This window comes from Coturnix japonica, chromosome 33, assembly GCF_054131305.1.
Source record: "Coturnix japonica strain WE chromosome 33, WE-NBRP24, whole genome shotgun sequence".
NCBI classification, from domain to species: Eukaryota; Metazoa; Chordata; class Aves; order Galliformes; family Phasianidae; genus Coturnix; species Coturnix japonica.
In genome coordinates this window covers 2,768,165-2,787,914 of record NC_140695.1, presented here as the reverse complement: position 1 = coordinate 2,787,914, position 19,750 = coordinate 2,768,165, and the positions used below count along the sequence as shown (strand labels likewise).

The window sequence follows — 19,750 nt, the reverse complement described above, 5'->3', positions numbered from 1 at the left end:
TGAAAAAATGAATGAAATTTGACTGTATGATAGGATGGAGTTAAATGCATTGACAGGATCTCAGGCATCCCAGTGTCCATCAGCTGGCTCTCGAGCTCCTAAAAGACAGGCGTTATGTAGAACGTTGTTGAATTTGTATTATACATGTGTGTTCTTGGAACTGCAGAACAAATGCATGCATAATCCAGACTTTGATTTTAGCAGCTCTGACTGCGCTGTCTCAACAGACCCAACTCAGTTGTGTGCGCTGTTTTGAAATGATATGTTAACAAGAAGTTGGAAAACAAACTCCATTACCCTGAGTAAAATAGGACCGTGGCCATAGGCTTAAACTTTTGGCTAAGAAAGTGGTGAGATTTTGAATCTTTGAAGTCAATTGTTCCACTGTGTGTTAATAGGGGCCAGTTTCATCATCTAACTTTTGCGCTCCAATTAATTTCCATAAAGGAATTCTGATTTTCTTTTCAGTCCTAAGTGATATCTCCATCTTTTAGGCTCATTTTGTTTGCCAGGGGGTTACAATGCAGTAATAGAACCCCCTCCATTGATTTCCTTCTAGTTTGCTTGTTCCAATTCTTTCCTCAGTTTTCCTATTTTAAACATTTTCTTGAAGCCTTGGGCTTCTTCCTTTGGCTCTGTCCCCTGTACAGTGTATGTCCTTCAACTTGTGGAGATAAGGTAATCTGGTACGTGGTTTATAAAAGCTGCCAATTTGCCAGCTTCTGAATTAGAATCCAGCAATTAGAACTGGGATTAAACGTGTACGTTTGGTTTTATGATAAATGAATGCCTCATGGTCAGCAATGTCCCTGCAGTTCTTTACCATCATACATATTTTGTGTTTCCATATTTTGTTTCAGCACTGGCAGACTTCATAAACAAAGAGACAACTGGAGGAGTTATCAGGGCCGTTGCTGGAAAACAAGCTGAATTTGTTTCTGAGACCTCTGAAGCCAGTGTCATGGTGAAGTTGTACAAAAATGGCAAAGAAATCACAACCAGTAAGAAATTCACAATGGAAGATAAAGGGAAAGTGCGTAAGCTTGTGGCTTCAGCTGTAACGAATGAAGACAAGGGAACATGCTTCTGCAAAATTGGAGATGACACTCTGATTTTTGATTGGAAAGTCTCAGTTAAGTTTGTGAGGCAAACATGGGATCGCAATCCATGCAAAGCACTTCAGACTTAATTCATTTTATATGTCCAACCCTGTGGTTTTCCAGTATTTAGGACAAAGATTGCATATCTCTATTGAAGCAATTCTGACCTTACTGTTGTCCCTGTGCAAATCCACAGTATGAGCAAATAATGTAACTGTGTTGTGATGAATTCAAGACAGCCTTATCTCCAGCTGGGGCTGGAGACATGACTTGAGCCCTGACATCTGGGCTTCATTCTTCTAGTTCATGAATTGCCTCAGCACTTACATCATCTTTAAACCTCTGACTGAAATGGTCCTAAGTTCTTAGCATGGGAATCCTGTCTCCTCTTTTGACAAATTAAACTCCAAATTTGGAGAGTTGAGTGTCTCCTGCTGTACCCGAAGGACGTTGTGATCTCTGAGGTGTCTCCCTGAGGTGCTGTAAGCACAGCCATTAGCTCATAGTGCAAGTAAAGCACTGTCAGGTCAAGCCTGGAGGAGTAATGCTTGTCACTGACCTGTTCCAGTTCAGGGTGGAGCTGGAGGGTAAAATAACACAAGAAATTGTCATTGAAATTCAATATCTGTGAAATTCAGCTGGCTGCATTCACAGAACCTGGCGTTAAGATCTGTTTTCTGGTTTCTATCTTGATCCTGTTATCCATAACCCAGTCCTCATTTATGAACTGAAGCTCTACTGAAACCTTTCACTGTGTATGTTCATGCTGCAGTGCAGTGCTTGTGACCTTTAACAGCACGTTCATGTTCCTCTAATCACAGGATCCTTAAGGTTGATTGAGAGCCTCAAGTCCGACTGCTCACCCATCACCACCATGATGCTCACCATCAGCTAGCTAAAAACTCAGCAGAGATGATAGATCAAGCCCAACACTGGATTTGGGATGGCTAGAGATTCCTAAGATATTGAAGGATTGCTTGCAGGTGGTGTTGGCTCAGGTATTCACCCTGCATTCCACCTCCCGTTCTGTTTGGTTGAGAATCATGCATTCTGCAATTTCACTTTGTAATTCAAAGACCCTGGCTTTATCTGTTGAAAAACTGATCTAAAACAAGCCAAGAAGACTCCGTTGGAACTGGTGGATGCAGAACAAAGGCATCCCCAAAGGACAAGTTGCACTGTTTGATGAACATTATTGGATGAGAGCTAAGCTAAGATTTAAAAAGTTCTGGGGCTGTCTCTGAGCATCAAATCCAGAGGAAGCCTGCATGATTCCCTGAGAATGGATACCTCCTACTTTGGTGTAGGGTTAAGGGAACACTAGCAGTAACTCCTATCACAAAATGTCACGTGGCTCAGACAAAAATGCCATCAAGAGGGCTTAATTAGGAGCACCAAATGTTCACAAGTTGGTCTTAAAGCAGGGAAGTAATCTACCTATGTGATACTGATTGATGCTATTAGTTCTAAACAGCTTGACTCTAGAGGGACCATTCTTCTTTGGTCACCTAGTTTTAAAAGAATAGATGGCTCCTGTCTATTACAATTTTTAACGAATTATTTGTTCACTGATGCCATAAATGTGCCTGGCATAGCAATTGCCGTTGGTATATTCAGTGACTGAAAGCAACAGTTGTTGCTCTAAGAAATGCAATACTAAGCTCTGTCTGCCTGTAGCTGACAGCCATCAGCTTGCTCCTCAGGCAGGTTGTGTCTGGATGGAATGAAGGGCATGAAATACTGATGTGCTCATCAAACGCTTCTTGTTAGCTTAGAGACAAGGTGTTGAATAGGTTTGTTCATGTATTGCAAACACGTTACTTAGCTGCCTTCATTTTAGCTTCAGAAGAACACGTGCAGAATACAGAATTGATTAAAAGAAATAAGAACTGTCTGCATAGAACTTACTCTTTCCTTACACAGGAGAATCAAGCAGACATTTGTATGTGAGTACCTCCAGAGGTGAAACTCCATCACCCAAATTTAATGAGCAGAGACATTACAATCAGTTCTAACTGTATCTTAATGCTGTACTGAAGAAGCCTGAGTCAGGATGTAAACCACTTTCTCTTTTTTTCTTCAGATGAAGCCATTGATTTTGTCAACAAGCCCAAAACGACTCCAGAAATATTAGTCAGTCCTTCTGAAGACCTGGAGCTGGTGTGTGAGGTGTCAGCTGCAAGCGGAGCTGTCGTAAGGAAGAAAGATCAAACAGAGGTGAAACAGGACCAGAGGACAAACATCATCTCCCAGGGGATGCACCGCAAGCTCATGGTCAAAAATGTGACCCTGAAAGACCAAGGGAGCTACAGCTGTGAAACAAAAGATGACAAAGCAACATTCCAAGTGAAAGTCAGAGGTGAGAAAATGCTTGGAATCCCAGAGAGAAAGGAACGCTTCATTTTGTGTGTCTTGCATTTGTAGGATCAACTTGCTGCCCCTCTGGTGCAAAACATTTTGGTCAACTAGTGTCATAGCAACACTTTTCTACATGTGCTTTTCCATCCAGGAATGAATTCCTGCAACAAACCATAGGCAAGGAGGGTAACTTGTGCAGCTCTTGTAGTCAGCTGGTGTCTGCAGGGTTACAGTGCAAGAGCACACCAGGCATGCAAGGAGTGAGAAAAGGGGAGGTGGTTGAAGAGATCTGGTTACAAAATTTGAATGACACAATGAGGTGGAAAATGCCAATAATCATACTCATAAATGGCCTGGGTTGCAAAGGCCCACGGTGCTCATCCAGTTCCAGCCCCCTTCTTCCTATGTGCAGGGTTGCCAAGCAGCAGCCCAGGCTGCCCAGAACCACATCCAGCCTGGCCTTGAATGCCTGCAGGGATGGAGCATCCACAGTCTCCTTGGGCAACCTGTTCTAGAGGGCCGTTCCCTTCTGATTTACTGGAAATGTAGAGAGACACGAGAAGAAAAAAAGAGAAGGGAGGAGGTTCAGCAGTGCATGCAGGTGTTCTAAATCTCATGTCCAAATCTGCTGTCAGACTGTAAAATCTTTAGCTTTGTGATATGATGTGAAATGATATGAAATTATATGATATGAGATGAAATGATATGAAATGATATGCCTATCATTTCCCAAGGCAAAATAGAGGGAAAAGTGTTTTCCTGTCATAATGAGGCATCACGATGCTCCCTGTGAAGGGCAAGTACAGTGAAAATGGGGAACTGGAGTAAGCTCTGCAGCAGACTACAGCAAAACGGTGTGACTGTTGTGATGTCCCTGCAGAGAAAGAAGACGTGTTTACAAACAAGGACAAGGTACAAGAGGAGGTGAAGGCTGTACTGACTCAAAATGCCACGCTGAGCTGCGAGGTGGCCCAGAAGAAGACGGAGGTGAAGTGGTACAAGGAGGGGAAACTGATCACCTGGAGCAAGATGTTCAAGGTGGAGTCAGAGGGCAAACAGCGTCGGCTGGTGGTGAGCCAGGTGGAGAAGAAAGATGCAGGGGAGTACAGCTGCGAGGCTGCTGGCCAGAAACTCACCTTCAAGATTCATGTCACAGGTAAGACAGGTGTTGTCTGAAATACAGCAGAGAACAGTAAAGTAAAATCTAGTTTCTATTATACAGTGATCCAGTTGCAGTAGTCTGTGCTGAGGATTTTTCCCTATACTTGATTGCCTGGGTTTGTAGAAAGTATTTGGTTTTAGTCTCGCACAAAGACCTGTTTCAGTCTGTCTGTAGAATAATAATTACTGATATATGTACAATGGAAGCAATATTCAAGATATTATTCAAATCTCTCCTGTGCCTGAGGTCCCAAACTGTAATTCCTGTTCACCGAAACATTTGACTAAGCTAAGTATGTGCAGTGAGGCTGGAGTGCATGTTGTGCGTGCAGCCTTTCATGGCAGGAGAAGCAGGAACTTCTCCTAGTAGTACACTGCCTTTTTACTATGCCTTTATGTTGGAGGCTGCATCTGGATAGGTGAGTCTGCTACTCCCAGTAAGAGACTTGGTAGAGCTGACTATTCCCAGAGCTCAAAGTAAAATAGATATCTGGAAATCACACACAAAGAACAAAGGACTGCGTTGGTGAGCATATTTCCTTTGTGCCTTTGACAGTCACAGTTGTGGCAATGGTAGAGGCCATGAGGAGTCTGTTCAGGAAGCCAGGAGTACTGTTCTGGGTCATGAAAAGGCAGCCAGTGGTTTGACTATCACATGTTTATGTGTTTTGATGTTTCACAGTGGGTCTGAAGTAAAAGGAACTCAGGTTTTGGTTGCCTGCAGGACAGATGTTCTTTTGGGTTCAATATGTTTGCATAGTGACTTGCAACCATGGGACTGGTGTTCAAGGACCCTCTTGGTTCCTTCAGTTCCTGGGTTCTTTCTTGCCTAGATTTGACACTTAGTTTCAACAGAAGAGCTGATATTCTCTAGTGAAGGCTATTAGTTTGGGCACAAGTGGTAACCTAAACCTGTTCCAACCTGTACATACAAACCTGCAAGATGGTCTCATTTCAGTCCCTCAGTCAATACTTTTTCTTTTCTTCCCTCAGAGCCAAAACCTGTGTTTATAAACCAGGAGAAGGTGCAGAAAGACGTGAGTGCTGCCCTGGCAGCAAGTGCTGCTGTGAAGTAGCACAGGATCCAAGCGAAGTAAAATGGTACAAGGATGGAAGACTGCTTGCCTCCTCCAGAAAGTTCAGAATGGAATCTGTGGGCAAAACACGGCATCTGGTTGTGGAGCAGCTGGAGAAGAAAGATGCTGGAGAATACATCTGCGAGGCTGCTGGCCAGAAGATGACCTTCAAGTTGGAATCAACTGGTGAGCATTCGCTTTGGGAGCACTAAGCAGCTTTGGTGGGATGTGGTTGGGGTGGAATGGGTGGTTTCATTGACATGAGAGAAGAGGCAGTGATGCTGTGAAACCAGATGGATGATGCTCAGCCTGGCCATGTGCCTCAGAGCTCTTTGCTCAAGGAAGCCAAGTGTAGTTGTGGGGTTGCTCTCAAGAGCACAGTTTGGTAGGGATGAGTTGGCGGTTGGACTAGATGACCTTAGTGGTCTTTTCCAGCCTTAGTGACTCTGTGGTTCTCTGCTTCAGGAAAGACCTGCTCTCTGACTTACACACGTGTCCAAGTCAAGGATGCAGCAGAAATCAAATCTGTATCAGAAAAGGCAGAATCTCGTGCCCATCTTACAGTTAAAGGTAATTATGCTTCTGATGACGATTTTGCTTAAATTATCTTATGTTATAAACCAGCTAACATCCTTTGCTTTAATGTCAAGGAAGTTAAACACCACCATGACCTTTCACAGAAATAAAAGCTCCAACCTACCTGCCTTTCTGCCCACAAAATATCCAGCTTGTCTTTTGGGATTTACTTTGCTAAGTAAAACAGGCGATTTTCTTAGGAAGTTGATTTTCTACCTTTAGACTTCAGATATGTGTTTGAACGTTGAGGGATAAAAACATAGCTTGACTTTTTCTTCATTTTTTCTGTCTGTTTGAAAAGAGCACAGGGTTCTTTTTTTAATATATACAATGTTAGGATATATATATGATGTTAAGTGCGATAAAGAAAAGGGAGACATTTGAGTTAGCACACTACTCAAGAGTTCAGTCCCCAGCTTTGCCACTGTTACAATTATAAGGGCAAAAACATTCTGGAAAATGAATTTCTCTTAAGTAGAGTCATTACGTTTGAGCTACAGAGACCTTTACTAGGAGAAAACTTGTTGTTCAGAGCTAAGTTGCTGTATTTAACCAAAGTAATTATCAATGTCCGTGTTTCATTGAACCTCTTTTCCATTTTGTAATGCGAGGAGTTTGATATCGGGATGGGAAGGTCATAGTTTGATTTGGATGTTGGAGTAAGAATCAAAAGATCTGAGCTCTCTTCAGGTTGTCAGTCTTATTGTCTGACTTCTTAACAACATTCCTTTCTTTCTATTATTTTTTAATGATGTTTTAAGGCATTTTGAGCTGATAGGTGTAGTGTTCATGTGCAGTAATGCTGACATGAGTAAGTAGGGTGATAATGTAAGGGTTTTTTACATTCCTTCTAAATCTCTGCTTTCTCTTATTCCATCTTTCTTAAAGAGCAATCCATTAATCTAGTAAAGGAGCTGTGTGATGAGGATGTGACTGAGCCTGAAGAAGCCAAATTTGAATGCGAGGTATCCATTCCTTCTGTGAAACCTCGCAGGTGGTATCTAAGTGGGAAGTCTTACAGGCTGGCGGAAACTTGATTATGCAGCAAGAAGGCACCATCCACCGGCTGACCATACTGAAAACCACCACTGATATGACAGGCACCATTCAGTTCTCAATTGGCAGATCCAAATCCACAGCCAATCTGCTTGTTAGAGGTAACATATCCTGGCTTGGTTTACATCATGAAGATGAAGAATTAATTAATGTCCAGTCTTCCTTCACTGGGGTCTTTGAAATATTGTGTGTGTGTCTGGAGGTTCTACTCCATTTCCAGTTCAAAGTCATTGGACACTAAATGAGACCGCTGCGTCTTAGTAAAAGATCTGTATGAATAGTTGTGATGTGCTTACTATTCAGATCTACAGAGCTGAGGTTTTGTCCTTGGCTATACCAAAGAAGTCAAATCAGGTGAAATTAATTGTATTTCTGAAGTAGACAAGTTTAAGTTTGGTAGCACCTAAATTTGATGCAGTTTGTCATTGATTTTATCTGAAAGAAATTTGGAGGCTTTTTATCTCCTGTTGTCCCCAGCGTAAGAGTCTCCATTCACATCCTAAAGTAATTATTATATTTTCAACTCACTCTTATTTGAATAAAAGCCTCAACTGGGAGCAATTTAATAAGCACAGAGCAAGAGCTGGAGCTTGCATTTGGTAGATACTATACAGTATTACTTTATAAAAATATAATCAATGGCCTTCCCTATAGACAATCATTTGTTTTATCTTTAGAGTTGTTCAAAGAACCATTGTGAACATGAAATTAATTGGAATGGAATAGTTGCAAGAGACTTTCCTCTTCTTCCAATTGTCCTCATCCTTTCTTCTCTTCCACCCCTGCTTTTCAGATTACCATATACAAATCACCAGGAAGTTGGAGGACAAGACAGCTTTGGAACATCATTCTGTCATCCTGTCCTGTGACTTCAGGCCTTCTCCAAAGGTTGTGAAATGGTTCAAGGGCCACACACCCATCGAGCCCTCCGAGAAGTACAAGATCAAGAGGGATAAGCATTCAGCAGAGCTCCAGATTCTGAAGCTGAAGCCCAATGATACTGGTGTGTACAAGTGCAAGGCGGGAATTGCAGAGACTGAGGCCACGCTGACAGCTGAAGGTATGAGCAGGGAGGGTGGCCTCTTCCATGTCCTATTTCACCTCAGATTTCTCTTCTTGAGGTTGATTTCTGCCGTTCTCTCCTGCTAACTTTGCAAATGTATAAACTTCACTGAGAAGATTACACAAAGATTATCTAGTCCAGCCATTCTACCACATCCCAGTATGCTTTATAGTAACAGTGGTAACAGTTCACCTTGTTTCCCTACAGCCCACGATGTAGAAGTGACGAAGCACCTGCAGGATGTGGAAATTGAAGAAGAGAGCTCTGCTGTCTTCTCCTGCGAGCTGTCCCATGATGATGAGGATGTGGAATGGTTTCTGAATGGCAACCTCCTTTACACCAACAATTACAATGACATCAAGAACGTTGGCAACTGCTGCACACTGACAGTGAAGCAGGTTAAGCCTGAGGATGCTGGCCCAGTGACAGTGAAGTCAGACAAGGTGTCAGAAAGCGCGCGCCTGAAGGTGAGAGGTGGGTCTGATCACAGCCCTCCTGGATGTAAGAGATGCTAAGGAGCTCCAGTTCATTCTATTGTGCAGCAATCCTGCTTCTAAAACTCACCTCTCTGGGTGACAAGTCATCAGGGGCTTTCTTCCAGTGGAAGGTTCCATTGCAGCAGATATCAACGAAAGAGGATGGTTTTGGTGTCCTGCCAAAGCATTCCATTGCTTTTTATCATCATTTTACTTAACACAAGGAGAGTTACAGGAGCAAATTTTTTTACTGCTTCAGTGCCATGCAGTGTCAATGCTGTTGTCCCAAGGATTTATGACTGCAGGAGAGATCATTCAGTGTGTGTTTTGCCTCTGGAATGACTAATGACCAGGCTGTGAGCAACCCGATCTAGCTGTGAATGTCCCTGTTTATTGCAGGGGAGCTGGGCTAGATGGCCTTTAAGGGTCTCTTCCAATTCTAAGGATACTGTGATTCTAATCTGCTCTCCCCAGTAATTAAGCTCTTTTACTCTACGCGCTCAGTGTTTGAAGGATTTCCTCTTTCTCCTTTCTTTTGCATTTGGTGGATCTTTTTTCCCCAGTGTAAACCTCTGATGTGTGAAATAGAAGATAGATAAAAGGAGTCAATAAAGAGGAAAATCAAAAGTGTTCAGCAGCTTATCCTCTTAATACTGTGGCCTGCTGTATGAGCTCTGCTCCACGTGAGGGCAATGCCAGCTCTCCAGCTTTAGAAGAGCTACATCCCAATTTTTTCATATGATATCAGTCCCACCCACAGCAATGCAGGCTGTCCCTCCTGTTCCCTGTATTCTCCTACTGATTAGTTCAGAATTCCTTAAAGTGTATTCAGTCAACAGACATGAAACCACTTTAGGTTCTATATTGGTGTCGTCAGTAATGGTAAAGATTTATTGATACCTCTTTAAAAATCTGAACACAACTGGAAATGTCTCAACTTCTGTATCACGTTGTTCTGTTTTGCCTGTTTAATTGCAGAGAAGCCTGCTGTCTTCATGAAGTGTTTGAATGATGCTTTTGTTGAGGAGTGGGGTGTGATTAAATTGGAATGCGAAGTCTCTAAAGAGAAGGTCAAACCAGTGTGGAAAAAGGACGGTGATGTGCTCACTTCTGGCAACAAGTTTGAGCTGCTACAGTCTGGGAAGACCCTATGTCTCCTTCTCCATGACCTCGAGAAGCCAGATGCAGGTTTATATACCTGTGATATTGGCACTGATGTTGCCAAGTCAAATGTCGTCGTTCAGGGTAAGTACTGTGGAAAGTGAAGGAGTGCTAAAAGCACATTCAGTGTGGTCACTATGTCTTACACCTATTCCCCCACGAGCCTTAATAGTTTCTACAATAGAACTGTATTTCTGCAATTTAGCGCAGTGATGTCTGGAAAATTCCCATTGCTTTTGATGTAAATGTATCTCCTTTTGCCATGAAAATCACAAAACACGTCAAGAATGTCCTGGAAATGTTTCCTTTCTAAACATCCCTAAAATGGAGAAATGGTTTGAACACCAGTAGGGGTAGGATGGTAACAAATTAGCTAATAGAAACATTTAATGTCTTGTCGTAGGCAAAACCCTTTTTCTCACGCAGCATCCTAGAGTTGTCCTCTCTGTTAGGTTTTTCCCTCTGTAGCTCATTGAATCTTCATTGTGCTCCATGGACTGAGCTGCTCTCCTTGTAGTTCTTCCAGAGCAAAGCCAAGAGATTCACGTCTCTTTTTTTTTTATAGCTTTCTGGTAATTCTGAGAGGAGAATGTCTTAGAGAATACATCAGTGAGGAACGCAGCCATGATCTGCAAATCCTGAGTTCAAACACCAGTACTGCTACTCACATTGGTCACGAATGCCTTTTCTCCATCTAAACCTCATACTAACCTATCTCTTATCTTCAAGAGCTGAATAGTGGCATTACCAAACGTCTGAAAAACAATGAAATCCAGGAGGTAGAAGATGGCACTTTTGAATGCATTCTGTCCCATGAAAGCATTGATGAGTTCAAGTGGACACTGAATGGAAGCAGAGTGGAAAGTGGTGGGCGATTTAAAGCTTCTAACGTGGGTTGGTAAGAGACTCTCCTTTTCAAAAGTGTGACTCCTACTGACTCTGGGGAAGTCGTTTTTATTGCCCGTGGTCTAACCTCCAAAGCCTCTCTGTCTGTGAAAGGTAATGAGATGGGAGAGATTCTGGGGTCTGATTCCTTCAACTGTCTTCTGATAAGATTGTCATGAGAGCTAACTCATAATATGGTTAAAGTGAATAGCAACCTTCTACTTGAACCTTGAAGCACTGAGAATTTCTCTTAAAAATAAGTAAAAGGAGGAACCATTTTACACAAATGTGAGAACTACCCAAAGCGCTGGGGTAGTGTTGGAAATGGGCATCTCACTACAGCTTGTTCCATTAACAGTAAATCAGGAATGATCTGTTGAGGGAACTGTGGGAGCAATATTCTCTAAGTATAAGCTGAAGGGATGGCCTTCACATCATCTAGCTGTACAACAAATTCCTATCTAGAACATGTGCATCTGAGAGCATCATCTGAGGCTCCCAGTGTGATCAGTGGAGAGAAGGAAGAGGCAGTTTTCAGACATGGTTCATCATCCTCAATGGGGTAGATTTAAGAGAGAATTAATGGTGCCTGGAATTCTATTGTCTTTACTTTACAGATTACTGCTGGCTGTAGGATGGCCTCTGTTGCAAGTGCCTCTCTAACTTATCTCCAGCATGTAGATGCGTGTATTTTGAGAGAGGCATCCTACCCTAAGTGTATGTTACTCAAAAGCATGTTTTCTTTCAGAAAAACCTACTGAGGTAACAAAACAGCTGGAGGATAAGACAGCAGCAGCAGGGCAGGACATCAGCCTGAGCCGTGAGCTGTCGAAACCAGATGTGAACATCAGGTGGTACAAGGATGGCAAAGCAATCAGAAAAAGCCAGAAGTACGACTTGCAGCAGGAGGGAACTGGGGCCATTCTGATCATCCATGACTCTACCGCCAAGGACAGCGGGGAGTACACCTGTGAGACAGAGGACTCTGAAACAAAAGCCAGGGTCACTGTGCAAGGTGAGTTGAAAAGCACACTGGGGATGGCATGTAGAGAAGTCGAGGTAAATATCTGCAGCCTGTGGGTAATGTTTTTCTCTTCTGTTTCCTTGAGCGGGATCAATTCTTAGTTTTCAGAAAATATGGTGGATTAAAATATTTTAGTTAAAATAATCTCTAAACTGAATGATAAATGGCATGAGAAAGCAAAGCTGAGAACTAAGCTCCAGAAGAGAAAACAAAGTCAAGTATGGCATATTTAGAGACAGGTGAAGAACCCTTGAGCGCACTGAGGAGTACTAACATACTCTGGAATGTCTCTTGGGCTCCCTACAGCACACATACTTGCTCTGGGGCATGTCTGGATGTCTATAGAGCTAATTGCAGGGCCCTGAGAAACCTCTGGGGCACATTAGGGGCACTGGTTTCCATGTGAGTGTTTCCAGGTTCCCAGAAGTCAACAGGGAAGCCTTTGGAGACCCCTTGGGAAGACTCAGTGGGGCCCTAGAGTGATGTAGCAGCTTGTGTTGGTTACATCTGCTTGGCAGGGAAGCGATTTCCCTGGTGGGAGCTGACTGACTGGGAGGTGATTCCCTTGGTTTAATTAATTTAATTACCTGGATTATAATTAAATAACACTGTTCAGCGTTCAATCAAGATTATATTTTTCCAAAGTACTGCAGTCGTGCATCTGTAGCAGCTTTCCTAAAATATATCGAGTTTATTCAAAATTCCAGTGATGCTCCTAAAGCACTTGAAGTGCATTTGAGGTGGCGAGTGACAAAACAGCTCTGAGAGAATCATCATCAAATCAGAACATTGGAACGTAACTAATAGCAGAGATTCTGATAAGAATATTTAAATTTTCAAATTACCTTTTTCTAAAGTTGTATTTCACCAAGTTTCATCAATATGCACACTGAAGAGCTGACTTGCTATGTTTCTTTTTATAAAAAATCGTGTGTTACAATTGAGAAAAGAAGGTATAGCATGTAACATCCTCCAAGTAAAGTGCAAAAAACATTTCTTCACAGTTCCAATTAATGTCTTATGTTTTGTTCAGACTCACTAAATGATGTATTTCAGGGTACATCACATGGGAATATAAGACTATTCAGAACAGGAGCTGCAGAGCAAGATGAACAGCATGTGAAGGTAAGGCCGGGAACCAAGGACACAGCTTTTGTGTCACTCAGCCACCTGTGGCAGAGGTCAGGATTTCAGCAGGGATTTCTGCAGACGTTCCTTGAACACCCCCAGGGTGGGTGACTCCACCACCTCCCTGGGCAGTCCATTCCAGTGCCTGGCCACCCTTTCTGAGAAGTAATATTTCCTAATGTCCAGCCTGAACCTCTCCTGCCGCAGCTTGAAAACATTCCCTCTAGTTCTATCAGTAATGACACGAGAGAAGAGGCCGACCCCCAGCTCACTGCAACCTCCCTTCAGGAAGTTATAGAGAGCAATGAGGTTTCCCCTGAGCCACCTCTTCTCCAGGCTGGACATTCCCATCTCCTGCAGCCTCTCCTCATATGGCCCCATTGTGCTCCAGACCCCTCACCAGCTTTGTTGCCCTTCTTTGAACACGTTCCAATGCCTCAGTGTCTTTTTTGCAGTGAGGGGCCAAAAACTGGACACAGAATTCGAGTTGTGGCCTCACCAGTGCTGAGTACAGGGGGACAGTCACCTCTCTGCTCCTGCTGGCGTCACTGTTTCTGATGCAAAATGTATGTAAGTGTCACATGTGTGACATCCTTTTTGATGGAGTTCTGTGACTGGAGTTCAATGGATTTGAGAGCTGACTTGAAGCCTGTGGGCATCACCCTGGAGTTGGGGTGAGAGGATGAGGTGTAGGAACAGGAACCTCTTTGGTCGTTATTAACTCCCAACTTTTTGGTCAGGAATCTCTGTGTGTTTCTTTATCATGTAAAGAACAGAGTCATTGTGCAGCTTGTGAATGAATTGATTCACGCCTGCTGATTGGTGCTGTTCTCTACAGGGAGCTGCAATGGAAATGGACACTTGTAGTCCACTGTCCAGCCCCCTCCCGTGTTGGATTTTCTGGGCTTTGAGACACGTCTTCCAGATGCACTTTGTGTTATTTCTGATGTGTTGACCTGTTGAGCTCCAGCCCCAAAGGAGGATTCAAGTACTACCATTGGGAATGTAGTATTTCTTGCTAAACAGAATTCGTGTGCACCCTTGTCTTTCGTCTGCACAAAGGATCTTGTAATCATCTCTGTCTGTGTTTCTTTTAGAGCCAGAGATGGAGCAGAGAGGAACACAGACTTGGGTGAATCTTCATTCAGGAGCAGGGACACGTCATGCTCATCTGAGGTGTCTGACTGACAACAAGAGCAGAGAGGTAAGTTTCATAGGGTCGCGTGCCCATTTTATTTTATTTTTCATTCATGATGCATAGAGGCGTTCCCCAGACAAAGTGAGCATTTCTCAACTGGACTTTCTAGAAATGAGCTAGGCAGTGAAAATGGGTTTGAAGCATTCCTAAGAGCCCCGCAAGAGAATGCTGAGAGTTAATCTGGCACCCTCCTTTGGAAACGTCCGTTGTCTGTCAGCTCTTCAGCTGTGCCCTAACACCTCCCATTGCGCTGCCACACCAGGATAGAATTCCAAGCCCACACTGAGTCCTGGAATGTTGTGGTGCCGTGTTGGAATCAGATGTGACCACGTGGTCTTGGCTCCCCGCCTTGTGGGGGGTCATGGTGGACCAGGCTGTTGGCCGTTGGTGATGTCATAAGCGGCTGGAATGAGGGGAGGAGCGGTGCGTTCTGTGTTCCTTTGTGGGTGAGCTAGTGGTCGGAGTGGTTGGTTGTCTTGTTGTTCTTGTGCCTTTTGTGCCGTTAGTTAGTTAGTTTTGTTAGTTAGTTAGTTTTGTTAGTTAGTTAGTGTTGTTAGTTAGCGTTGTTTGTTAGTTACTGTTGTTAGTTAGTGCCGTTAGTTAGTTAGTTCCGTTAGTTAGTTAGTGCCTTTAGTTAGTTAGTGCCGTTAGTTAGTTAGTGCCTTTAGTTAGTGGCTTTAGTTAGTATCTTTAGTGCTTTTTCTTCTCACCGTCGTGTGCAGCAGCTTGTAGGTAAGCTGAGCTGACGTGGGATGGATGGGTGGGCAGTGAGGTGTTGAGAACTGCTGGCTGTTTGAGCTCACAGCACCGTATTGCTTACTCTTGACCATCAGACGTAATTTTCCCCGGTACACACGTTCCAAAGGGGGTATCAGTAAAGTTGGCATCTGTCCCGTGCTTCTTCCATTGTCTTTGCTCAGTAGTGGAAGCATTGTAAAGTTGCTGGGCGGACAGGCATCACGTAGCCTGAGACTCAGCATGTCTTGCAGCAAGTGGGTGGGACAGTTGTGCTGTGTGTGTTATTCCATGACTGTCTTAGCCCTGCTCACTGACCTGCTCTTTCTCTCTCCTCTCCTCACCCTCCGCCCACTGCCTCGGTGCAGCTTTTGCTCTCATTTCATCCGAGCAAAGCGACAAGGAACTGCTGCAGATAGCTTGAGGTGATCTCACTGCCAGGTACGTGCCATGTTTTGTCCCCCCGCATGGTTTTGCCGCAGGGTATGCGCGGGTAGCTCTGAAGAAGTCTGTCCATACTGTGCTGTGTGAATAGAGAAAACAGAAGTGTGTTTCTGCTCTGTTCCAGCTGTTCACACTTGCTGTGATGGGTGCTGCGTGCAGTGGGATCAGCCGTGAGCCTGAGTTGGCGGCGACGGAGGTACAGTATGATGCTCTGGCCGGTCTTTTTTCCCTGTGTTGAGCCATTAGAAGGAGCTGCAGGTGTACTCTCCTGCAGGAAAGAATGGGCCAAAAAGGGCCTGGCCACCTGTCTGTGCCAGTGCCATTGCTGATTAGTCTGGGTAGAGAGAGATGCATCTTTGCATGGCCTGGCAATGCACGCCAGAAAGGGAAATAACTGTGATGAGACGTGCAGCTCCTTCTGAAGTGCTCCTGATAAGGACGGAGCGCATTTGCTGCAGCTTTCTTTGCAGATGTGCTCCTCACCTTGAAATCCTCCTGGTTTGTCCTCATCTCCTGACCACGGCCTGTGCTCTGTTTTGCAGGCTGATAACATGCGGGAGCCGCAGCTGGTGCGTGCTATGTCATCTTTAAACGTACCAGCAATTGCGGCAGCCCATGTTATTAGGAGCCACGTCGCCCAGGGGCCGGATGAGCTCTCTCTGGAGGTAAGCAGTTCCAGGCGTTCCTTGTTGTTGTGCACAGAATTAGTATAGAGTGTGAACGCCTTGGGAATACTCTCATATTTTGTGTCGTAGAAGAAGGCTTTTGTTTTAGCTGTGCTGAAGCTGGGATTGATGTTTCAATCTTTTGCAGGTTGGAGACACCGTGTGCATTGTTGATATGCCACCAAAGGAGATGAGGCCCTGGTGGAGAGGCAAGCGTGGCTTTGAGGTAGGCACACATTTTTGACTAGAGAGCACAGCTTCAGTAGTGTCTAGAATCTCCGGTTGGAGCTGCTCTGCCTGCACAGGATGGCTTCTGGATGCAAACAGTTGCCCTGTGTCGGTGTCAGAGGACCTTTCCTTTGGCTCTGGGCTTGGGCTAATGCCCACCTGTCTTTTTGTTCTTATTACAGGTTGGTTTTTTCCCTGGTGAGTGCGTGGAACTCATCAGGGGAAAACTGCCCGAGTCCATCCTACATTCATTGCCAAAGCCAGGTGCGTATTTTACATTTGACAATGCGGGTTAGTAAAATGGGGTCTGAACGTGGCTTTCAGGGGGTTCATTAATGCCCGAGTTGAGCAAGCTTAGAAAGAGAACTGCATTAAGCTCCTTGGGCACCTCCAGGGATGGGGAAAATCCGTTCTTGTGTGTCTTTGTTGGGAACATGCTTTCTGTTGTTACGTGTTCTGTTGAATGTGTTGCACTCGGCCTCGTCCAACCGAGCCAGGGCTGAAATGAACTTGTTTTTTTGTTTTGTTGCGCAGAGCCAAAGAAACGGGGCAAGTTCATCTCCTGCCTTCGTTCCCTGTTGAAGGCCTGCCCCAGGAGAGCGAAGCAGCCTGAGCCTCCAACATTCTCGGGATCCATGACCCTGCTTGACATCGTTGAGAGGTATTTAGCCAACAGGACTTGAGGGCTGAGCTGTAGGAATGGAAGCATCCTCTGCTGTTTGAAACAGAGGGCTTTTCTAAGCTGTGTTTCAGCAGAAACCAGGCATTGCCAGGAACAGGCAACTATTGGCAAGGGTTCGGTGCAGCTCTTCCCTCACCCTGCACCACGACTGACAGCATGCTCTGTTTTCTCTGCAGAATGAGTTCTCCCAGTAAGAGGGCAGAGTCAGCAGCTTGCAGTTGGCGTTCCTGCTTCTGCCTGGGCAAACCATCCCCTGTGGCCAAACGCCAACTGCAGAGCAGTGCCAGGGAGCCCTCTGAAGCTGAAGTCTTGGTCCTGGCAGGTAAGCATGCAAATCCAGCTTTCAAAACACTGCTTGTCAGCAACACAGGTAGAATTCATGCTTTCAGTGGGCTTGTACATCCTTCTGGCATTCAAGCCTGTGCCTGACATCTTCAGTTGACCCCTGTCTTTCCCAAATGAGTCTCTTGTCAACACAAGAGCTGGACCTGCACGAGGATCACTTTCAAGACAGTGACACTGTTGCTAGAAGCCTATTTGCTTCTGCCCACCATCACTGCATAGCCAAATGTCAAGAACCTGTTTCATGATTCATCTTGTGAAACTTTGACACTAACTGCTGTGCGTCTACTCCTTCCTAGGTGACCCGAGCCCTTGTATATCTCCAAGACGCCAGGCATGTTACGATGCAGCATCCTGTGATTCCATCAATGAAGAACTGTTACTAAGCACAGGATGCTGCAGTTCAGATGAAAGCCTTCCGTATAACATCAGTTATAAAGAGAAGAATGCCATCATCGTTGAAGCTCTCGTTCATCCCATACCTGTTGAAGCTGCTGACCTGAGCCTGCCAGACTCCTCAGGCACCAGCCTGAACCGAGTGCCTTTCGAGGACAGCCCAGCCCAAGCACAGCACGAGTGCCCCGACAGCAGCACAACCATGCAGGCTCAGGTCAGCATTACAGAGGAGAAGCCAAACATCTTGGAGGGGGAGGTAGAATCAGGCCAAGAGTCCAAGGCTCCGGGCAACAGCACGACTTCTGAGACACTCTCGTCAGACAACAGAGAATGAGTCCCATCTTTCCTCCAGACCTCACACCCCCTCCTTTTTCCTATTGAATAAAGGCACGCTCGTGCTCAATCAACGCCTTGACTGAATTCTGAGTTTTCATTCGCAGAGACTGGGATGAGTACAAGAAACAGCAAGACAGCTCAGCTTGCAACGCTCTGGCTGTGGGGTGCGTGCAGGGACACTGTAACCATACAGGGAAAGGCTTCCACTGCTTCCTCAAGCTGTAGTCCAGCCCTGCTACTGCTCTGTGGCACAAAGCCCTGAGGGATGTTCCATATTGTTAACCTAAGTGAAGCCAGCTTCATGCACTGTGTTTTGTTGTTGCTGGGTGAGAGGGGGATGCACGTTGGTGAGAAGATGAGCATTGCTGGATCTGCCACGAGTGTCCCTTCTGCCTCTAAGAATATGTCCTAAGTAGGATGTGAACACTGCTGGCACTTCCTCATTGCACGGGCTTGGAGGATCTTCAGTTCTTGCACATTCAGGATGTCTGTCAGTGACTACGAGGAAATTCTCAAGTACTAGGAATTCCATGAAACAGTTGGAACGGGTAAGTGTCATCTTTGTACAGAAACAGCACGCCTAACAGTCTGTCTCACCACTCTAGAATTAATGTGAGAATAGATTAACAGCTCTTGTCAGTTCTCTAAGTCAGGTTTCATTTGTATAAATTTGGAATTCGTTTTTTAAACCAGTTGGAAATTGTAATATTATATTAGAGAAGAATTCACACTCAACTTTAAGCATCTGTGTTTTGATTTGTAGGTGGTTTTGCCAAGGTAAAACTCGGGCGGCATCTTCTTACTGGTGAAAAAGTTGCACTAAAAATCATGGAGAAAGTTACTGTAGGGGTAAGCCAAAAGGCATTTAAATATGATAATATCTTCTGTTGGAGTTGTGGAGTTCTCAAGAACACGGGGGTAGGTGGGATGGTACATACGAATGCAGCCTACTGGTCCCATTGCCTTTTGAAAGATGCTGTAGAGCTGGAAAAAGTTTAACAGAGCACCACAAATCTTGTTGCTGGTTCTTCAGAGGGCAGTATTCTCTGGCTTTAAAATGGAGGAAGTTATTACATCATTACATTACATTACATTATTGTTACATTATTACAGCAACTTTACCAAAATGCCAATGAAAATGCTGAATGTTTTACTTTTCATTTTTCACAGCTCTGTTTCAGAATTTCTATGGGAGTGATGTCAGTCATTGCTGAGTTGATGTTGAATTGTGTACTGTCCCGTATGTGCTTGTTCTGTTCCACAGCAGTCAGATGTGGTACCTGGTATGTCACAGTAGTTAGCGATTTCATCGCTTGCTTTTATGGTCTCTTAAGGATGACTTGCCTCATGCTAAAACAGAAATTGATGCCATGAAGAACTGAAGTCATCAACATGTTTGCCCATTGGATCACGTAAGAGAGACATCAAAGAAATATTTATAGTCATAGAGGTACGAAATAGTTTCTGCTTTCTGTGCTGTCTTTCTTACTTATCTTTCTCTGATACTCTCTAAATGCATTTTCAGATAACCTTATCTTACAGGGAAGCTGTTTGATTGCATTGTTTCTAAGGACCGCCTTTTGGAAGAGGATGCTCCAGTCTTTTTTTGACAGACTGTTTCAGCAATTGCTTCTGTTCACAGTCAGGGTTATGCCCAGAG

At 44.4% G+C, this 19,750-nt stretch overlaps 2 protein-coding genes across 2 annotated transcripts; both read left to right on the top strand.

Moving 5' to 3' along the window:
• The first annotated feature begins 5,585 nt into the window (after positions 1-5,585).
• LOC146755372 (myosin-binding protein C, fast-type-like) lies at positions 5,586-7,481 on the top strand. The gene is made up of 3 exons (XM_085525648.1): positions 5,586-5,881; positions 6,161-6,265; positions 7,160-7,481. The coding sequence occupies exons 1-3, from the start codon at positions 5,764-5,766 to the stop codon at positions 7,306-7,308; spliced, it is 372 nt and encodes a 123-aa protein (XP_085381774.1). The 5' UTR covers positions 5,586-5,763; the 3' UTR covers positions 7,309-7,481.
• Positions 7,482-16,875: 9,394 nt separating this feature from the next.
• Positions 16,876-18,633, top strand: LOC146755371 (rho GTPase-activating protein 32-like). Its single transcript, XM_085525710.1, has 3 exons — positions 16,876-16,995; positions 17,193-17,338; positions 17,658-18,633. Exons 1-3 carry the CDS (start codon positions 16,970-16,972, stop codon positions 18,086-18,088), a joined length of 603 nt encoding a protein of 200 aa, XP_085381836.1. The 5' UTR covers positions 16,876-16,969; the 3' UTR covers positions 18,089-18,633.
• The last annotated feature ends 1,117 nt before the right edge of the window (positions 18,634-19,750 follow it).